Source organism: Sceloporus occidentalis, unplaced genomic scaffold (genome assembly GCF_023333645.1).
Source record: "Sceloporus occidentalis isolate IW3139 unplaced genomic scaffold, rSceOcc1.0.p SCAF_1, whole genome shotgun sequence".
Lineage (NCBI taxonomy): Eukaryota > Metazoa > Chordata > Lepidosauria > Squamata > Phrynosomatidae > Sceloporus > Sceloporus occidentalis.
Window position 1 is genome coordinate 138,861,270 of NW_028316981.1, and position 20,543 is coordinate 138,881,812.

Here is a 20,543-nt window from a genome sequence, read left to right on the forward strand (position 1 = left end):
GGAAACATCCAAAAACTCTCATGTGAGCCTGCGACATGATAACCATGTTTAGTTATTTGAAGGGATGGCATATTGAGGATGGATCCAGCTTGTTTTCTGCTGCTCCAGGGACTGAGATATGAAGCAATGGATTCAAGGTACAGGAAAAGAGATTCCACTTAACATTAGGAAGAACTTTCTCATGGTAAGAGCTGTTTGACAGAGGAGCATGCTGCCTTGGAGACTAGGGGGGGTCTCGTTCTTTGGAGGTTTTTAAACAGAAGTTGGATGGCCATCTGTCAGGGGTGCTTTGATCGTGATTTCCTGCATGGCAGAATGGGGTTGGACTCTATGATTCAATTATTCTAAGAGCTGCATATTGCTAGACCAGGGTGGTGGGAATGTAGTGGAAATAACCGTACAAATTGTTGCTAATTTTGTTTGCCAGAGGCCTACATGATGTACATATTTCATTTGTAGTTTTAATAAAGTTTGTTTCATATTGTATTTATTTGGTAAACTTTGACAGGCTAACCAAATTAATTAGAATTGTAGCCTATTTAGCATGGTATATTCTTTGCATGTAATAATAATTTTGTCATGTGGTGTTTGGGTTTAATTATACTTTTTTTCTTTGTGAAATCATTGCATTATTCCTAAATGTAATATTATTTTTGCACTCTTTGACAGTTCTCCCATGGCATGTTTCATCTTTAAGAACTGCTGCTTGAAATTGTAATTTTTTTAAAAATCACCTCCATGCAGCTGGTCCTTTCTCTTCCCACTGGGCTTATAATTAGAGGACGTGGGGTGGAAATTAGTTGAGGAACATAACAAAAGCCATGTTGGTTCAGACCAACAGCCTGCCTTATGGTTGTTTTTGTGTGCCTTCAAATCATTTCCAACATATGGCGACTCTATTATAGTGGGGTTTTTTGATAGGATTTGTTCAGAGGAGGGTTTGCCCTTGCCTTCCTTTGAGGCTGAGAGAATGTGGCTTGCCCAAGGTCACCCAGTGGGTTTCCATGAACCCTTATCTTCAGAGCCATTGTTCAACGCTCAAACCACTATGCCATGCTGGCTCTCTAACTGGTCCAGTTTAAAGGTAAAACTTAATAAAGCAATTAATAATAAAAATAAATGTTCAAACGGGCCACAATTAAGGTAGCAAGACCACATGCATTTACCTGGAAGTTAGCCCTAGTCATTATTGTAGGTCGGACATATCTCTGAGGTCCAAAACACATTGCAGAAATAATCCGGTTTGAGACCACTTTAACTGCCCTAGCTCAGTGCTATGGAATCCTGGGAATTATAGTTTGTTGTGGTACCAGAGCTCTCTGACAGAGAAGGCTAAATGTCTCGCCAAAACTACAGTTCTCAGAATTCCCTATCATTGTGCCAGGGCTGTTAAAGCGGTTTCAAACTGGATTATTTCTGCAGTGTGTTTTGGACCTCAGACTAAAACCTAATTTGCAGCTGATTGTAATTTACAAACGTCTTGTAAATCTACCTCCTCCCCTTCTGCTAGAGAAAATGTGTAATGGTTCTAGCAATAGCAGCTTCCTTTATATAGCATTTCATACCACCAAAGCAGTCTCTAAGCAGTTTACCACTGTGGCTAATCTTTTAACTCAGTACTTCTTAACCTCTTCTTCACCAGGGACCCCCTTTAAATACCTTTTGTTGCTGTGGACTCCCAGGACATTACTAGATTTAAAACCATAATAAGAACCACTGTTTTAACTCAAGAGACTTTATCAAATTATGGTGTTGTTTGAACATCCATTCTGTTCTGGGGAATAGGAATGTTTGGGAATAAATCACTATATGTTAATTTTTTAAAAAAAAGAAAGGCTGCACAAAGCCTGAATTGTCTATCCAAAGAAAGCACCGAACAGTTGCCCTTAGAAAATGTCCCTTTACTGTTAAAGTGGTGGAACTAATGGACAGCTGATGGGAGAAGGGAAGCTATGAAACTACACAAAGGGCAACTAGTCCTCAAACACTGGACAGTCATGTCCTCTGCATTTATAGACCACTTGTTAGAAGGTCTGAAAAGCTTGGTGAGAGAGGGAGAAGTACTCTTACCTCTGGGGAGGCAGGTGAGTAAGAGAGAGGTCCTAAGTGCCCTAAGATCATCTGGAAAGCTTAACTGAGGCTGCATCCACACTGGAGAAATAACCCCTGCTCTGAGCCCACAACAAATTCCAACTCCCAGAATTCCGTAGCCTTGAGCCAGGGCAGTTAAAGCGGTGGCAAACTGGGTTATTTCTCCAGTGTGGATACAGCCTGAATGAGGTCTGATCCAGAGTATTTTTCTGGGCATGGCTCACAGCACTAGGCTACTTCAGATACCAATGGGTTACTGGTCTGTGTGTGTGTGTGTTAGACATTTTGTTGTTGTTGTTGTTGTTGTTGTTGTGTGGCTTCAAGATGTTTCTGAATTCTGGCGCCCCTAAGACAAACCTCTCATGGGGTTTTCTTGGCAAAGTTTGTTCAGAGGAGGTTTGCCTTTGCCTTCCCCTGAGGCTGAGAGAGTGTGACTTGCCTGAGGTCTCCCAGTGGGTTTCCATGGCTGAGCTGGAACAGAACCCTGGGAAACCACTGCATCACGCTGACTCTAAAGCAGCCATTCCCAAACTTTGGTCTTCCAAATGTTTTTGATTTCGCCTCCCAAAATTCCTAATGTAGAGAGATCTTGTGGCACCTTTGAGACTCGTGAAAGAAAGAGGTTGGCAGCAGGAGCTTTCCTAGGCTTCAGTCTACTTCCTCACATGTGTATAATTTGCATACATGTATCTGAGGTGCATCTGAGGAAGGAGACCGAAGTCTAGGAAAGCTCCTGCTGCCAACCTCTTTCGTTCAGCGAGTCTCAAAGGTGCCACACGATCTCTCTACGTACTGGCTCTACAGACAAACATGGCTATGTATTTGTATTCTATCACTATTAAAAATATAACTAAGCTATCCATAGAATTAAAACCTTTTAATTTAATTAAAAATTGTTAGCCAAGCTGGCTGGGGATTCTGGGAGTTGGAGTCCAAAGTGGCTGGAGAGCCAAAGTTTGGGAACCACTGCAAAACAGCCTAGAGCCTTTTTCGTCATTCAGGGAGGTTGTTGCTGGTGTTCAGCGAATGTGCAAACACTTTCAATGCCGACCTTACTCAGAAGAGCAGAGTCCTGGGTAGTGGGGGATGCCCTCCCTGGTCCAGACCCCAGCTCCGCTCCCCTCAAGACCCACTCGAAGCAGGAAGGCTGCATCCACGCTGCAGAAATAATCCGCTTTGACAACCACGCCTTAATGCTGTGGGATTCATTTGGGGGACCGCAGTTTGTGGTGACCTCCTCGAAAGGAAAGGAAAGAAGGAGGAGAAGTGGAGGAGAGCAAATCAAAGCCAAGATAAAAACAACATTTCGTATTTATAAAGGTTAAATATTTAAAAATGTTTAAGTATCAAATATCTTGGTAATAAACTATAAAACGGCGGCGGCGGCGGAGGAGGAGGAGGAGGACACTGGGGAGCCCAGAAGGCGGAGGGACTGGTCCCTGGCAAAGGAGGCTTGCAGGGCGGCCACACTCCGCCAGGGAAGCCGAGGAGGAGGAGGAGGAGGAGGAGGAGGCCAGGCGGGAGACAATAGCAGCAGCAGCAGCAGCAGCAGGCAGCCCGGGGAAGCCGCGGAGGACGGGCTCCGCCTTCCCGCCTCCTGATTGGCTGGCGGGGAATTTGGGGGGGGAGGAGGAGGAGTCCGGCTGCGAGAGCGCGCGCCAGGCATTGTGTGCGCCGCCGGAGGGTCGCGACTGAGCCAGAAGAGAAGAGCCCCGGGAAAAGGAGGAGCAGCAGTCAGGAGGGCGCGCGCCCAGGCTCTCCTTCCTTCCTCTCTGTGTAGCCCCATCCTCCTCATCCCCAGTGAAGGAGGAGAGGACGGAGGGGCGAGACCCCCTGCTCTTGCCTTGCGGAGGCACAACGCTGGCTCCGCTAGCAGCAAGGCAGAGGAGGAGGAGGAGGAGGAGGAAGAGGAGGCTCAGCAATGGAGGAGCTGAGCAGTGTGGGAGAGCAGGTCTTCGCCGCCGAGTGCATCCTCAGCAAGCGGCTCCGCAAGGTGGGCGGCAGCAGCAGAGCCAGGGGGGGCAGGGGGCCCTCGCCGCTTCCCTCGCTAACCAGCCCCTCTTTCTTTCTTTCTTTCTTTCCTCCGCAGGGCAAGCTGGAGTATCTGGTGAAGTGGAGGGGCTGGTCTTCCAAGTGAGTCCGGACAATGAGGGCTGAGGGGCTCCCTGGGCGGGGCTTGGGCGCTGGGCCCCTCGCAGGCCCTGAGAATGGGGCTGGGGGGCTGCCTCCTTCCCCCTCCCGGCCTTGAGGCCACTTCGGAGGCGCTGGCAAGTTCCTTGGCGGCTGGCTTGTTTTGTTTTTTAAAAACGTGCGATTTCCCATCCAGGAACGAGGGAGGGAGGGAGGGAGGGGGCTGGGGGCAGCGCTTCCTCCCTCGGAGTTTCTTTTGTTTACCAAAACTCGTGCCTCTCTCTCTCTCCCCCCTCCTCACAGGAACTCCCTCTTTTCCTCCTCCTCCTCCTCCCCCCCCCCCCATGGTTTGCTTGGGCCTCGGCTTCTCTGCCCCCCTTTCCCTTCCCCCCTCCATGCCTTGCTTGCTTGGGCCTTGGCTCCTTTCTCCTTCTCCTGCCCCGTTTGGCACTTCGGGGGGGGGGGTCACCAGAGGGCCTCCTTCCCTCGTTGTCTCTGGCTGCCCTTCTGAAACCTGAGCTCCCAATGGATGCATGTTGCTTGCAGGGAAAGAGGGAGGGCCCCTCCTCTGCTCCCCCCCACCAGCTGCTCCTGCAAAGCAGACTTTCTTTCCCTGGCCCTCTCCTTCCCTCGCTTGCCTTCTCATCTTACTCCCTTGGTTAGCCCCATGCGCTCCTCACACATGTCTTCTCAAGTTATCCATTAGCCATCTGAGGACCACCCCCCCCCCCAAAAAAAAAAAGCCAGCGCTCCTTTTTCTCCTCTCCTCCCATGGCTTTTTCCATTAAGCAAATTGCATCTCCGCTGGCCAAGGCCCTTTTCTGACCCCCGGTTCTAAGATTCCACTTTACTAATCAGCCTTTTGAATTCCCTCTGAGGAAGAAGGTGACTCTCACTTTGAATATGCCAGCATTGCTGTCCTGGACCCCTCTCCAAAGCCATCTGTGGTGAAACGGTGTTTCTTTCCACTGACGTGTTGCATCTCTGTGAACATGAACATGCTTTGTCTCAGAGTAGAGTACAGGGGACATTTAACAGCTTGCTTTAAGGGACCAGGCTGTGCTTGCAATAACCTGTTACTCTTTTCTAGGCACAACAGCTGGGAACCAGAAGAGAACATTCTTGATCCCAGGCTGCTCCTGGCCTTTCAGAAGAAGTGAGTAGTAGGCTGTCAACATTGCTTACTGGGGAAGGGGAGGAGGGCTCCATGGGGAAACCTTGGCTGGATTATGGGTGCAGAATTATGTATTAATTCTTGCCCCAGAATTATACTCTTTAGCCAGACTTATAAGACTGGTTGGTTTAGTAGATGCAGATGTAAAACTGGGTGTGGGGTGTTCTTAAAAATGCTTAATTTTCTGCCTTCCTATTAACTACAGTGTATGCCACTCTTCATGTTGCATTAACAGCATTCACAGCAAGGGAACAGAGTCAGGAGTAAAATCTGTTAAACAAGTGGGTTATGAATGAGTATGCTGCTGCTAATGGGACCTACTGCCTTGTGGAATCAGTGTTTTGAAAAGTGAAATGGATGTACTGGCTATTTCTTCCCAAATGCCTCAGAGTTGCTTCTTGTGGCTGTTTATTTTGTAAGAGTGGGAACAATAACTCTTATAGGTCAATCATATTTGTCAACGAAAGTAATTTTTCTTAGGAGAGTACTCTGTCTGAGGACCTAAAATGATGAGATTTCTGGCAAAACACTATATACGCTTTCTATTGATTTTAAGAAAATACTGAAAACAATTTGTGTTTATTTTTAAAAAATAGTTCCTTTCTGAGTGGTTCAAAGTATCTCTCAGGCAGACAAATCTGTGGTTTTGATGCTTATGCTCTGCTTTGGCTTTTCAGTCATACTAAGTACATAGAACAGTGCTGCTGAAGAAAGGCCAAAGGTTTGCCAAATCCAACATCCTGTTTTCCATAGTGGTTAGCCAGTTGCCTGTGTGCAGATCACAAGCAATAGCTGTAGCCAGAGCTGAGAGCCTAAAACCAGAGAACAAACTCTAAAGTAGATCCAAACATTGACAATTTGTCCTTATCAGCAGTAATGAGCAATTGTCAGAGTTTATTGAATGGAACCATCAGGGTCTCCTGTGTGGTGTTAAAGGTGCGGGAGTGAGCTATGTCTTACTGTTTGGCTCCGTGGCTCCCATGTGCTTCAGTGGTTCCTTTGTGGCTATAAATGTATGGGCTTGGGTTACATCTTTGGTGCTGGGGAGTGGTAAACTGGAGTCTGAATTGTCTTTAATGATAAGGTCAGGAGGTTCCCTCTCTTATCTGTCCTTATGCAAGCAGCTGCTGGCAACTTTGCCCATCTAATCACCTAAATGGCCATAACTGGTCATGAAAGATTGCGGAGATGTTAACTGTCAAATTCTATGAATTCAGGATACTCTTTAATAACAACAAAAAACAAGCACTGCATTAGGAAGTATTAGGAAAGTAGTTGAAAGCTAAAGGAAGGCTGGCATAAGAGGGATGTCCCCAATGGAACTGGCAAAAAATAGACAGGTCTCTTTTAAGATCTATATGTTTGGTGTCTTGCTGTCCTGTGCCAAACATGTAAACAAATTGAGGTGTTTCTTGCATAGCTGTTTTCACAAGCATGGTACCCAAGATGGAAGGGGAAAGTATATTCCCCTGGATGTCACCATTTTTGTAGTTACAGTAGTTGGACACTGCTGCTTTGTGGCTACTTCTTAACACCTGTAGCATCACTGGGTTCGTGCACATTATTTAAGAAAGACCTCAAGGTGACTGTGTGTTCCTTGATGTGGGAGTGCCAACTTTATATTAGGCGTGGGGAAGGTGTCATGAGGCCTCGTGTTATTGAAGCCCACTAGAATTCCCCAAATGGCTTAAAACCACTGCAAAACACAGTAGTTTAACCCATAAAGCCCACCCCATACCTTAAGCATGTGGTGGGTACCAAACCAATCCACTCCAATGCCAGTCCAAATAGGAGCAAAAGAGATCTGCTCTTATTTGAGCCAGTAAAAAGCCGCCATGCCCTGGAGTGGCTTGAAGCCAGCCCCATGTAAACATTCATTGCAGCTTCTGGGCATCTTGGGGGCTTGCAGCATCTAAACGCCACACCATTTTAGGCCGATCTGTTCTGGCCCTGTGTTTCCTTTCCATAGCATTGAATTGCCATTACAAGACCAATTGTAGAACTTCACAAAACTATATAGTTTCTCACCATGTGATGATGTCTCATAGTGTTTGCAATATATGTAGCATTCAAAATATTTGATAAGTTCAGAATATGTAATATTAGCCAAAGTATCCAGATATTGAATTTGTCTTCAGAGACAGTAGGGACATGTTTTCATTAATTTTCTCAGATTTATACTTGATGGTAAAAGCCTACTCATTTCTGGATGTCCGGCTATGGTGGGAAGGAAGACTTTTAAATTAATCTCATTTTCTCCACCCCAGACAGTTACAGTTTTTAGTGGGAGGATGCAGTGGTCATAATCACTTCAAAGATACATTATTGAACACCCTTGCTTGAGGAATGGATAGTCCAGCAGAATACAGCAGTGCATGTCACTCATGGTGCAATCGAGTTCTGGATTTATGCTGCAGGGGGATTTCAAGATTTGGTGGAAACCCTGCCTATACCTATGGATCAAGAGAAATGCTTCTTGAAGAACTCCCAACATGCCTGTGGAACACTCTACCAATGAAAATCCACTTGCAGAAATGCTGAAAAGAATGAGGTTGTAGGTGATGTGGAGGGGGAACACATTGATGTTGGATTCTATACAGTTCAAGGCTGCAAACCCATCGGTGGCACAACTTTACTGCAGCCCTGGACCTGGTGCAGAAAATTGTCATCCTATTGAATTAAGTAGGAAAAAGGGGAGATTTTTTTTAAAAGCAGCTGTCCTGTGTTTATTATTGCCTTGCCTGCATCAAAACAGCAGAGCTTAGGATACAGTTACCATTCTGTTGCAGAATACTACCATCAGTTTATAATATATGTACATGAAAACAATAACTCGTATAAGTTGTATTGCAGTGGACTAGATTTCCCTGGCTTTGAACTGTGTGTGCTTAGAGATCGCAAATGGAGCACTAAGATGAAGGTTCAAAAATGGAAAAACGAGTCCTTTCAGAGAAAACGTTTTGCACAGACCAATCTGTCTTCACAAAGTATGTGTGAATGTGAGCACATTTCTAATGCGTTTCTGCCTAGTACTTTAACAGGTGCTGTGGGACTCCTGACACCAATTATGAATCACTGGCTCTAGTTAACTCCCACAACGTGCTAGGACAGGATAGGTAAGTGAGGGGTTGCTGAGAGATTGATAAACACACGCTGTAATGCATGAATGCTACAGGTGATTCCTGTGTCTCACTCATTCACTGTGCCATATGTAAAAGCTGTGCATTTTGTCTGAATTGCATTGCTTTCAAATTTCCCCACCTCCACTGGCAGAGGAGGCTTTTGTTCCCAAACAAAAGCAAGTCTTCTATTGGCACAGGCCATGTTCTCTAGCAGCTGTGATGTCTGACCAAACAGTCAGTCAGCATCCCCTGCACTGTAAGTGGCAGGGGGCAGATCAACAACCACTATGAGCACAGTGTACCTCTACAGGCCCCAAGGGAGAAGAATATTCATGTTGTCAACTATAATTTCCCCCCTTCTGCGGGGGGGCTGGAATGCAAACACTAGCTGAGTGCCTGAATATCACTATCTATCACTGTTGTACAAACACCCACAGTGCATCCGGGCACTCCTCATTTCTTTCTCTTTGTTTTGTTTCCTCTTGCTGTCTGCAGGCTGCTCTTGCAACAGGTGTCAAATCAAGTCCCATTTCATGTAGACCAGAAAGGAGGCCCAAGCCCTGACTAGTAGCAGTGACTGGGATGCTCCAGCTCTTTTTCCGTGGGGTGGTCAACTAGCTCGAGCCAGGTTCATATACCCTTGCATGCCCCATGACAAGTCATTGGTAAAGATAACAAGTCATATGTGTCATCGGGAGCACTACATCTGCTACCTTGCTGACTCTCCACCAGCTGCCTGAAGCCCAAGGTCCTGGTGTCTTGCCCTTGGCTGGATCTACTTCAGCCCATGTTGTTCAATAAAAATGTTAGAATTTCCATGTGTACTGTTTTTTGTTGATATGGAAATGGTATATGGGGATTCCTCTTCAACATCCCATTGTGATACAGCGTCACTCAGTCTTGGGGTGGAATGGGGTGGGAGAAGAAGTTTGCTGAGGTTAAGTGGTGATGAAACCCTCCTCTTCCTCTGCACTCTGCACCATAAAGGAAGCAATACTCTCAGGATGTACACATGGCATGAACACTGTCATCAGAGTGAAAGAGGCAGTCAGTTGATAGTGGAAGAGAGCAAATGGGATGCTGAGGACAAAGCAATGCATTGAGAAGGAGAGGCATTGAAGCATTTTTGGAGGATGCCCAGAAGGGCTGGCTTATTAGGCAACATAGAGAATAGGCAAAAGGCCTGGTTGATCCATGCAGGGCACTAGGTTGCTTGTCTATGCAGTTGGTTCAGGCTGTAGTCAGAATTTTCCTTGTGATAAGTTTTGACATAGGTTTGAACCAGATTTACTTGTTTGATTTATGTCTAGAATGTAAAGCATAAACTGGCCTATCCAGCCAGAACTCATTGCAGTGCTCCTGGAATGAACACTGCTCCCTCCAATCCAATCCATGGAAGGGAGGCAAATACCACCCTGATGTTTCAGTTGAGTAATGTAATTTTACCCTCTGCCTTGAATTCTAGAGTGTTGTAAAATATTTGGTGTATAAGAAATAACAAGGTTTTTATCATTTGCCTCTGTAGTTGCATGGTCATTCACTTGACTGAATAGAGAAAATGACTAGATTCTTAACACATGGTTTAAGCTGTTTATGTACTTTGGAAGAGATACTTTGCATTTTTCATGTATGTTTTATGACATATTTCATTACATGCATACTTTTTCAATGAGAAACTGCAGTTGTTGAAACTACATTATTGTGTGCATTGTAGAGGTGTGTGTGTCTGATTTAATATGTAACTGATATGTAATAGAAGTCATTCTATTTTGACATATACTCATTATTAGTTTTTTATATTTTCTTGAGATGTTCTATCCATCACAGGCTCTGTTCACAATTTGACTTGTATAGGCAAGAAACTGAAAACACGTAGCCAAGCAGCAAACAAAAAGGAGACAATCAGCACGTGCTAAAAGATGGTCAACTGTTAATTGGTGTTTAAAAAGCCCAATGCATTTTGGCCACACTAGGCCTTCCTCAGGGGTCTTCAAAAGAATTCACTGGAATTGTGAACACTCTCCGAAATGCCGGACCATAGAGATAAAGGCCCAAAACACAGAAACATAGAGATAAAGCCTTCCCTGAGGAAGGCCTAGAGTGACTGAAACCCATTGGGCTTTTAAACACTAATAAACAGTTGACCATCTTTTATCACATAGAGCTTGTCTCCTCTTTGTCTGCTGCACAATTTGACTTGAACATACATGTACAAAATGTACAAATTGACAATTTAAAACAACACTCTTTACTTGAGACTCATGTTTTTAAAAAGCCAAAATTTTGTCTTGAGACTGACTTCAAAGCTGTCATTGACCTATATAAAACAGTATAGTATGAGTAACTGTTCAAAACAGCACAAAAAAAATCATCTGCTTCTCTACACAAAAAAGCAGGAAGTAGTGAGAAAATATGGCAGCATTGCACAGAGGAGTAAATAGAACTAATGTCTCTATTGAATAGCAACAGAACAAGCTGGTAGACTGGGGTGGAGGGGAAAGAGTCAAGGAATACTATAGAACCAGCCATCTGTATTTAGTGGTAATACTCATTTAAGAAATAGACAAACTCCCACATTTCTCATGCATTAAACTGGCTTGTCTTTATTTGCATATGATCACAGGCAAACTGTGAGAGACTTGTATAGAAGTGTGCCACTACGTTTATTGCAGAATTGTGCAACAATGAAAAATAAAACATATGACATATGAAATGGATGTGTTTGTTGTCTTTTCAGAGAACATGAGAAAGAGATGCAGAATCGGAAGAAAGGCAAGCGACCCAGAGGCAGACCTAGAAAAAATGTGGTAAGTAATGGTAATTTCTGGGAGACAGAAGGAAACTGCGGTATAATTTGCAGGGAGCTTGCGGTATAATTTGCAGAGAGCATGTTTGCTTCTGCTTATACATGGTTCATGTGCCTCAATGAGTCAGAATCTCTTGTGTTTTAATCCCATAGTGGGTGGATATGTCTGGTCACGTGAAGGTGTTTAGTCTCTATTCAGAAACCTTTGGGAAAAGTAAATCATCAGTGTTTGAAGCATGAATCTTATTGAAAACCAACAAATGTTTAAAAGGTTCATTACATACAAACAGCTGTCCAGGTAGTATCGTTAAAACATATCATATTCTAATCTTAAGAGCAGAAATCGGGAAAGTATGACTGCATGCAGCCTTCCAAGGCTCTTTTTATGCCCCCACCCCCTGATGCCACCACCATCCATGGGGGGAGGGGAGTTTGTGCCCCCCCCCCCGAAAGCCCCAAGAGCTGTTATTTACCTTTTAATTAGGTTTCATGAGCATTCCTCTAAAATACACTTACTGTTTGGTAGTTTTTTTAACTCCCTTTTCCAAACCAGAACAAGACTTATGGTTATTTCTGGTTAGGTTTTGTTATTTCAATTTTTTGCCAGCCCATATAACTCCCAGAGGGCTCCAGGGCAGAAAATTGACCCCTGGATCTGGTAGAGTTGTCCAGCCCTACTTTAGGTAATGTGCGCCCGGTACAGATGGGCCTTCTGTGATGCCCTTGTCATGTGCTAGGGTTGCCTGGGGGCAGAGCACCCAGATGCCCCACAACCCTTGCACGTGACAAGGGTGTAACAATGGTGTCGTGCTGTATATATGGGCGCTGCCATTGTTACGTAAGCACTGCGCGGTGTCTGAATGGGGCTGCACTTACATACCGAGTGCACTAGTGGCGCACTCGGTACACTGCCGCCACGAGGTGGAAAGAGCCCGCTTTTCACGGGTTCTTTTTCCTCTGCATGGAAGCCGCACGGTTTGGCGGCTGCGGCTTCCCTGTGGAGGAAAAATAGGCACTGGCAGGCCTTTTTCATAGGTCTGTACTGCACTGTAGTCATCCATAAAACACAAGTGTTAATTTGCGGCAGAAAAGAGACAGTGCAGAATTTAACAGTGAGCTATAGCCAGTTTTCTGTTACAGCCTAAGTCTGTCTAGTGTAGTAGACTTAACAATTCATCACCGAAAAGTGTTTACTGGCAATACTACTGAAGAAGAAGTTAATACAGATGTTGCACCCATTCTTTGTTTGTTTGTTTAAAGGAACCAGAGATGCCTTCAAAGAGTAAATCCAGTAGCTCTTCCTCTTCAACCTCCTCCTCATCTTCCTCTTCTGACGAAGATGATGAAAGTGATCTTGAGACAAAGAGAGGTCAACGGAGCAGAGAGAGTCACCCAGTGCCTCAGAAGAAGGCTCAGATTCTAGTGGCCAAACCAGAGAACAAGGACCTTGTGAGGAAGAAGCGTGGGCGGAAACCACTGCCTCCAGAGCAGAAGGTAGCCAAGAGGACTGTCAATCTAACAAAGGTACTTAAAACAAATCAAAAGGAAATTGGACGGGGAGGAGGACCGAAAACGATGAGCAAGATGACCCCGCAACACAACGCTCAGAGTTCTGGTATTGCTATGCTGAAATCCCACATGAAGGAAGCCCAAGGGGCATTTGGTGGGTTTTGTTCTGGACCATCCTCTGCTGACAATCTCTCTAATATTGTGAAGAACACCTCCCTTGGAAGCCCAAGCTGTGGCATCAGCTGGCAAAGCTCCATCGTTCATTACATGAGCAGGATGTCACAGAACCAGAGTTCAGCAGATGCCTCTGCAGTGGGGAGGTTGGCCCTCAAGTCAGCCATGTCCTGCAAGAGTAGCCTGGGACTGGATTTAAAACTGAAAAACCAGAAAGGGGCTGGGGACCTGGAGTTGACCATGCAAGGATCCAAAGTGACTAAGAGGCCCAATGGTAGCAGTGCACTGGGAGAACAGAAAACAGGGTATGGGGTCAGTGCTCAGAATTTGCACAATGGCAACAAGGTTCCTGCTGGTAGCCAGCCAGCTTCCAACCAGGAGTTCAATCTCCAAGCTTTGAATCTGCAGAGTGTGAAAAATGGGCCAAACTCCACTGGTGGTAGCAGCCTTCCTCGACACAGTTGTGGGGCTGCAGCCAAAAGTGCAGGCAGCACTCTAGCGACAAGCATAGGTGTGGTCAAGGGCAGTGGGGCTGGTGGCAGTGGGCCAAATACTGCCAGTGCAGGGGCACCGTTAATGGACACAGATGCTCGCAAAAGTGAGAAGGCCTCACAGAGCACAACCATTGATGAGAAAGATGTGACAACCAAAAGCAGTGACCCTTGTGTGAAAGAGGGCTGCTCTACAGCAGAGAACCACAAGACTTCAGCCCTGTCAGAAATGAGCACCGGAGAAGAGGAGACTAGCTCTGATTCAGACAGAGATTCTGCTTCTTTCCCTGGAGCAGCCCAGAACATGACTGTCTCCATCCAAACTAGCCAAGACTGGAAGCCCACTCGCAGCCTCATCGAACATGTCTTTGTCACAGATGTGACAGCTAACCTGATCACAGTGACTGTTAAGGAATCTCCAACCAGCGTTGGCTTTTTTAATCTTAGACATTACTGAGCTCTAAGGCATGTAGGGTCTCTCTCTCTCTCTAACTCTCTCTCTCACTCACTCTATATGATGGTTGCCTTGGATTACAGAAGGAAAAACAAAACTTAATTACTACTGTTCTTTATAAGCTAGATGCTATTAAGCAGTAACTGTATTGGGAGATTCTATAACTGCTAACCATGGTTGCTTTTGGTTTCTGTTAGTTTTTTCTGTGGAAACTCCCTGAAACTAGTTCTTCTTGGGAACCAAATCGTTATACAGCTACAAAATACACCCATACATACACATCTGTATGTAAGGATGGGCTTTCACAAGGAATGGCTTTAGCAGCCACAAATGGTGTGTTGGGTGAAAGCTGATAGCCCAGGTTTTGCAATAGCTGAATTTCTTAGCTTTATCATTTGAAAATGGCACGGAACTAGGTATCCAGGTACCTGGTAAACTGCAGGCAGGGAGGAAAATCCCCAAAACATCCCTGTAGTACAATAACACTGTGTTTCCCAAGGTAAGTGGCTCCTTATTTTTCCACCAAACTCCAGATCTGACTCTTGTAAACTCTTGGAACAGCGAAGCTGAGTCTAATCCTCAAAACAATTCTTTACATTTAGGAGACCTAGAAAAAGGTTTGTGAAGTGAGAATTTTGTTTACTTGTTACTGAGTAGGCCTTGTTGAGGGAAACAAAAGAGGATGATACTGAAGAGGATGCTGTTTTTGGGGGGGTGGGCTTAAAGGACACAAATGCTATGGGCTGCATGTGCTTTAGAAGAAGAGTGTTGGCATCTTGAAGCATCAAGAACTATCTGGTAACTTACCTGTAACATACAAATATATATATATATATTCTTAGAGCAAGGAAGAGATCATCAGAACAAAGTTTTCCTGTGGCATGAGCATGCTTTTTCACTTGTCAAATGCTAGCAGAGTCTGCTCAGTGCAGAATGCCGCCTCTTTTCCTTTGTCTGAGCACTCATCTTTGTATATTTCTGTAATTTCAGGGTACTTACTATGCACATTAGAAAATTCTAGATAGAAAGCACTTCTGTATAAAATGATAAGCAACCTCTATGTAGCTCATTGCTTTAAAAAGAACCACATGTTATGGAGTTTTGCCTTGTGTGGTCAAGTGTAGCTTCTCATAACTTAAGCAAAAATTTGCTTGATGTGCTTGTTGCAAGCTATGGATTGCAAGCTATTTGTTATACAGAGGAAAAAGAAGTGCTCCATGTAGAATCTTTTGGAGTGTGTGAAGCAGTACTGAGGATCTCCTGGGAAAAGACAAAGAGGAGGCAGGAGAGAACTGCTCTTCATATCTGCTGGCCCAACTCTGTAGTGAATCTTTGGTGTTTAGAGACCAGATCTTTGGAACTTCTTTTAGCCTGATAGCTTCCTATATGTTCTTACATGCAGGTTAATCATAAAGCTCTCTGTGTGTATAGTTCTCTGGTGGAACTAATCCTCGATTATTGGGTCTATGTGTAGGTCTTGCGTCCCTGGGTTGTGTGATAATGATTTTCAGATGTGGCAGGGATTGAAAGTTCTCCTTATGGTATGTAGCTTGCTGTGGCAGGATATCATTTCCCCAAATGCAGGAAACTCGACTGCATAATTTGTGGATACCAGTGTATGAACCCAGAAAGGACAAGATAGAGAACATCCAGAGATCAGTCTGTAAACTTGCCTGTAAGTCAGGCTATGATTATTGTTAGCACCAGATATTTCTTATAGTCTATCACTGAACAGACAGTCTAGCTCTGTTCGAATTTAGCTGTTTCCTCCTAGCAGGGCCCATTCACATTATGTAGTTATGGCAATATGATTCCATTTTAACTGAAATATTTGCCTGCTATGGAATCATGGGTCTTGTAGTTTGGTCAGAAGCAAAAAAAGAGCTTCCTTGCTGGGGATTCTAAAGACTCCATTCTAAACTGCAAATCCCAGGATTCCGTAAGATGGAACCATGGCAATTAATTTGGAATCAGAGCAATATAATGGTGTGTGAAAGGGCCTCAGGGCTGTAGCACATCCCTAGGATGGGTGCCAAAGTTCATAGCATGTTTAAGGCAGGAGCAGAGACCAAATTGGATTATTCCTACGGAGATGCTTTGAAACCCTTGTGCCCAGATACAAGGACACTTTTCCATATAGCTCACACAGCCAGAAGATATATTGGCATTTGAACTGGGGCTGTTCAGCTGATTCATCTAAATCCTAAATCAAGCCAGTTTGGATTGCACTGCAGATTGTACTTGTCTGTGAAAACAAAACAAGATGAAGGCCAATTTGGTTTCACTATGCAACACAGTGGAAGATGTAGAGATTCAGATTTCTGAATGCTTGTTAAGGTTCATATCTGGGGTGAACTAAATTGGGGCTCAGTCCATTCCACCATGTTGAGTGAACTGAACTAGGTAGCCTTGCATAGCCATAATTTCAATACTGTTTATAATAGCCATTTCAGAGTAAGTGGTGGTGTGTCCCTAGCCTAGTTATGAAAAGTGAGCAGATTGCATGCTCACTTTGTCCTGTACTAGGCAGGTCATGCATGCAACTCTGCAGTCTTTGGGACCATTTGTAAGCCAAGGTTGGGCATACCAATTTTCCTGTTCATTTCTTTTACCCTAACATGTTACTATATATACTCCAAACAAAAATAAGATATGAGTAAGCTGCAGGCTTTGTTTATGTCCATAAGCAGTGATTCACAATTAACTGGAGTTATTGCAACTTCATCTATTTACTGAAAATTGCTTGGTTAGAAATAGCTGTCATGGAAATCCAGTGCCATTTACTTCTATATAGCGTCATGTAAAATTTGAGTTTTTTACTAATCTGATTGTTACTGATCTGATTTTTATTTAAAAGTGTTCTGATACCTGTTGTGGTGAATGCTCTTTGTACTCTGTATCTGTTGGATAAAGAGATGAGAGCCAAGATCCTACATCAGAGCAGGCGCTATCCACATTGTTCCATGTCTTTTCTTCCTCATCAACCATCAAGAAGCTGTCAATCGTTGAAGGAATTGCTACTGCTCAAGATAGTAGCCAGACTCAGCTTGGTGGGCAGGAGGAAGAAACTAGAGAGCAGTCATGGATGTAGTACACTTTCTTTTTTTCCTTCCACCAGGAGCCAAGAGCAGCCATATCGGCATGGTCTGAATTGTTTCCCCATTCCCTCCCTTTCTCACTGGTAAGATGCAGCAGCACTCCACCAGGAGTTTGAAAGCTGCCTGAAAAACAGGTTTTGGGGTAGAGCACAAAGGCAAGAGCCTTTGTGTCATTAACAGGATGCTGGCCAAGTCACTTGTTCTGGTGTTGTAGTATAAATGTGACCACTACGTCTGCTTCAGAATGAAAATGTCCAGCTCCAGAAATTGGATAGTGCATATATTCTAAATATTGGTGTGTGGAATCACAGGGGATCTGTATTTCTACCCCATTCCTTGTTTTTCAATCCAATGTCATCCTCTCACTGCTGTACTCTTGCCCCATAGAATAGTCTGCTGTAAAATAAGTGAATTCTGATTTTCTTGGTGGTGGATTTTGCCCTAATAGAGTACTTAAGGGCTACATGGTCTTAGCCTACACAACCATCTCTCATTTTGAGGGTGCCAAAATGGAACAGTGTTCACAATTTAATTTGTTATATTTATACTCAGCCAGTGAATTGCCCACTTGGAAAACTGGAGTACTTCCACTAGCTGGTGATTTGAAAGCTATTGGACAGGCCTGACAAGTTCAGGCCTGGACATCCTAGATGCTGTTGAAGTTGTGTTCTTTGATGTTGGTTTGGCTTGTCTGACTTTTGTAGTACAGGAGGGGTGTTTGCTACCTCATTGTTTATGTTCTACATCAAGTGTTATTTGGCCTTTATAAATAATTATTTCCTCTTTTTTAAACTTCTATAGTGTGCCTTCTGCACATCCAGTTACATGTGTGCTGATTGCAGATCCTTTGAGTGTTGCAAAACATATTACAGTGCAAAGTCCAACTTGCTCTGCTAGCTTGGCAAGTGCTTGTTTGGAGCTGTTTGATCCTTTTGTGCAACTGGGTAACTCTCACAGCCCTTACAAAGGAGGGCCAAGATTCTGAAGCAGAGTAAGGAGATGAGACTCCATACTATCTGACAGAGCTTTTGGTAAATGGACATGTTCCACAAATAGGAGTGGCAACTATTAGATTAGCCACCCTCCTGTTTTGTTGTTGAAACTATCAGATTTCCTGGCGGAGCCTCCTGCCAGATTGGTCTCCAGTGGCTCTGCTGCAATGGGGGTCCATTGCTACAGCTGAGATATCAGGAACAGGGATTAGTTTTTTCCATCCAACAGTATTATTGTCACAAATATAAAACACCTTAGGCTCTAGCTGAGGGGTAATAAATTCATGTGTATACATCTGTGTTTCAATGCTCTTGCAATAGTGCAGCATCAGATAAATTCTGTCTGACTCTGGTGCATTCTGTTCTGCTTTCTTCACATTCTTTTCTGGTGCCTAACCTGTTTACATGTTTATTTTGTGGATGTTTTCTCTGCAGCTGTAATTTTAATGTATAGCAGTTTCCATTTGCTGAGGGATCTCCCTGCCTTTTTTTCAATCTTTTGTATAGCATCTTTGGATTCTTGACTCTGCCTTTCAGTCAGTGCCATTGGTGACAGACATCTTTGTATTCCCTAGTGTGCTTGGAAAAGTGAAAGTGCTCTCTTTCCTTCTTTGGAAGCTCTAATGCTGTGCCTTTCTGTTACCAGTTCTTTTAATTCCAAAGTTTATAACCCTAAAACTGCCTTATCTTAACCAGTAAGATAATCCATTCTTCTGACAACTTGGGTAGACTCAACTAGTTGCTTGAAGCCTAAGTGGGTCTAATGCTAAAAAAATAAAAAAATGTATAATTTCCATCTGATACACATTCAAAGTCACAATTTAAATTGAATCTGTGTGGTTCAAAGTGGCACTAATTGTGTTCTTCAATTGATAAAGGTAGTATTCAAAGCCTACCTTTATACATATTTCTTAATTTTAGTGGTGGTGTATGTCTGAGTGTGTTTTAAAGGTGTGGTAAACTGTTGTTTAAAGTTTTCCCAAACTCTGAAGAGTTTTTTTATTAAAGCCACCAAATAGTGTTACAATATTTGTGGATCAAATTGATTTTCCCCCTGAAATAACTAAATTGCTCCTGTGTGCCCAAGTGAAGTTCACTTGCTTAAAAGTTGTATCTACAGTACCAAATACACACATCATACTTAGTTTATGTGGCAGTGTTATGATACACCGCTAATACTCAATGTATTCACTTTTGAGTTCAGAAAAAATGGCTTTCACAAGAAGGAAACTTGTGAGTATTGGTTCAGTGCTTCTTGTAATGTGTGTCAATCACTGTGTGCTTCATTTTAAGAAAGCCAAATAGTCCTTGTATGACATTTTCTAATTGCTTTAACTAGAGCTGTTTCTTTGCTTTTGTACTAAGAGAACAAAAGTTGGAGATGTTATTACCCTGGGAAAGCTTAGGTTCTTTGTTAGAGTGGGACAGACTTTCCAGCCATAATATTAAATAAGGCTGAAAGCAATGTCTGCCCCGTTGATCTTGCTGGGGGCTTACTGCTGCATTTTAGGGTTTGTTTGACCCTGGCTGGACTGGCTTGCTTGCTTGCTTGCTTCTCACTTGTGATGTCTTATCTTCCAGTATTCCTGGGCCATTAATACTAGTTTAGGCTTGAGATATCTAGGCTGTTTGTTTTTTAATTTATTTTGCAGGTTTTAAAAAAAAAAACCTCCTAGAAGATGTTATGCTGGAGAATTTTGTATAACTCTCAATTCATTGTTTTAGTATCAATAAATATTTTTTTAACTTTTCAGCTAATTGGCCTTTGCTACTTCTTTCACGTGGTTCTATCATCTTTCTCCCTTCCCCCCTCCCCCACAAAAACTAAACTGAGGCATTAGTGCATTCATATTTTATTTTAAATATCACAATCCTTGTATGACATTTTCTAATTTAACTAGAGCTTCACAGCAAATCTACACATATCTATGCAGAAGTAAGTCCAATTGAGTTCAGTAAGGATTTGTCCCAAGTAAGAGTCTAGCTTAAGTGGGGAACCTGCCCCCCCCCCAAAAAAAAAGATATTGATAAGGGACCCTTTCCATGATCCCAAAGATTATCCCTATTAGGAACAATGGGAAGACAGAACTGTAAATCTATGTTTGTGTTCAGCCTCCCCCAAACAAACTAGTAATTGATTTGTTTATTTATTAGTTTAACTAATTATTGTTGTATGCCTTCAAGTACTTTCCGACTTATGGTAACGCTAGGGCGAACCTATCATGGGGTTTTCTTGAGAAGATTTGTTCAGAGAAGGTTTGCCATTGCCTTCCCCTGAGTCTGAGAGCATGTGACATGCTCAAGGTCACCCGGTGGATTTCATGCTTGAGCAGGAAATTGAACTGTGGTCTCTAGAGTCCTAGTCCAACACTCAAATCACTACACCACACTGGCTCTATGTCAAAAGATCTCAGGGCAACATACAAAAAGATCAACTTGACCAATTTAAAACTTTAAAAAATTACACAAATTAAAAAAAATTAATAGGTTAAAACCTGTTTC

General features: G+C 43.5%; 1 protein-coding gene across 1 annotated transcript; it reads left to right on the top strand.

Moving 5' to 3' along the window:
• The first annotated feature begins 4,002 nt into the window (after positions 1–4,002).
• On the top strand, positions 4,003–15,036 carry LOC149322300 (chromobox protein homolog 2-like). The gene is made up of 5 exons (XM_089507967.1): positions 4,003–4,084; positions 4,181–4,224; positions 5,312–5,377; positions 11,255–11,324; positions 12,584–15,036. Exons 1-5 carry the CDS (start codon positions 4,013–4,015, stop codon positions 13,952–13,954), a joined length of 1,623 nt encoding a protein of 540 aa, XP_089364093.1. The 5' UTR covers positions 4,003–4,012; the 3' UTR covers positions 13,955–15,036.
• The last annotated feature ends 5,507 nt before the right edge of the window (positions 15,037–20,543 follow it).

Bases quoted from the DNA above. Each gene is read 5' to 3' on its own strand.
- LOC149322300 (XM_089507967.1), top strand. From the start codon at position 4,013: ATGGAGGAGCTGAGCAGTGTGGGAGAGCAGGTCTTCGCCGCCGAGTGC. The intron at 4,225-5,311 runs GTGAGTCCGGAC...ACTCTTTTCTAG, and splicing joins TGGAGGGGCTGGTCTTCCAA to GCACAACAGCTGGGAACCAG. The intron at 5,378-11,254 runs GTGAGTAGTAGG...TTGTCTTTTCAG, and splicing joins CTCCTGGCCTTTCAGAAGAA to AGAACATGAGAAAGAGATGC.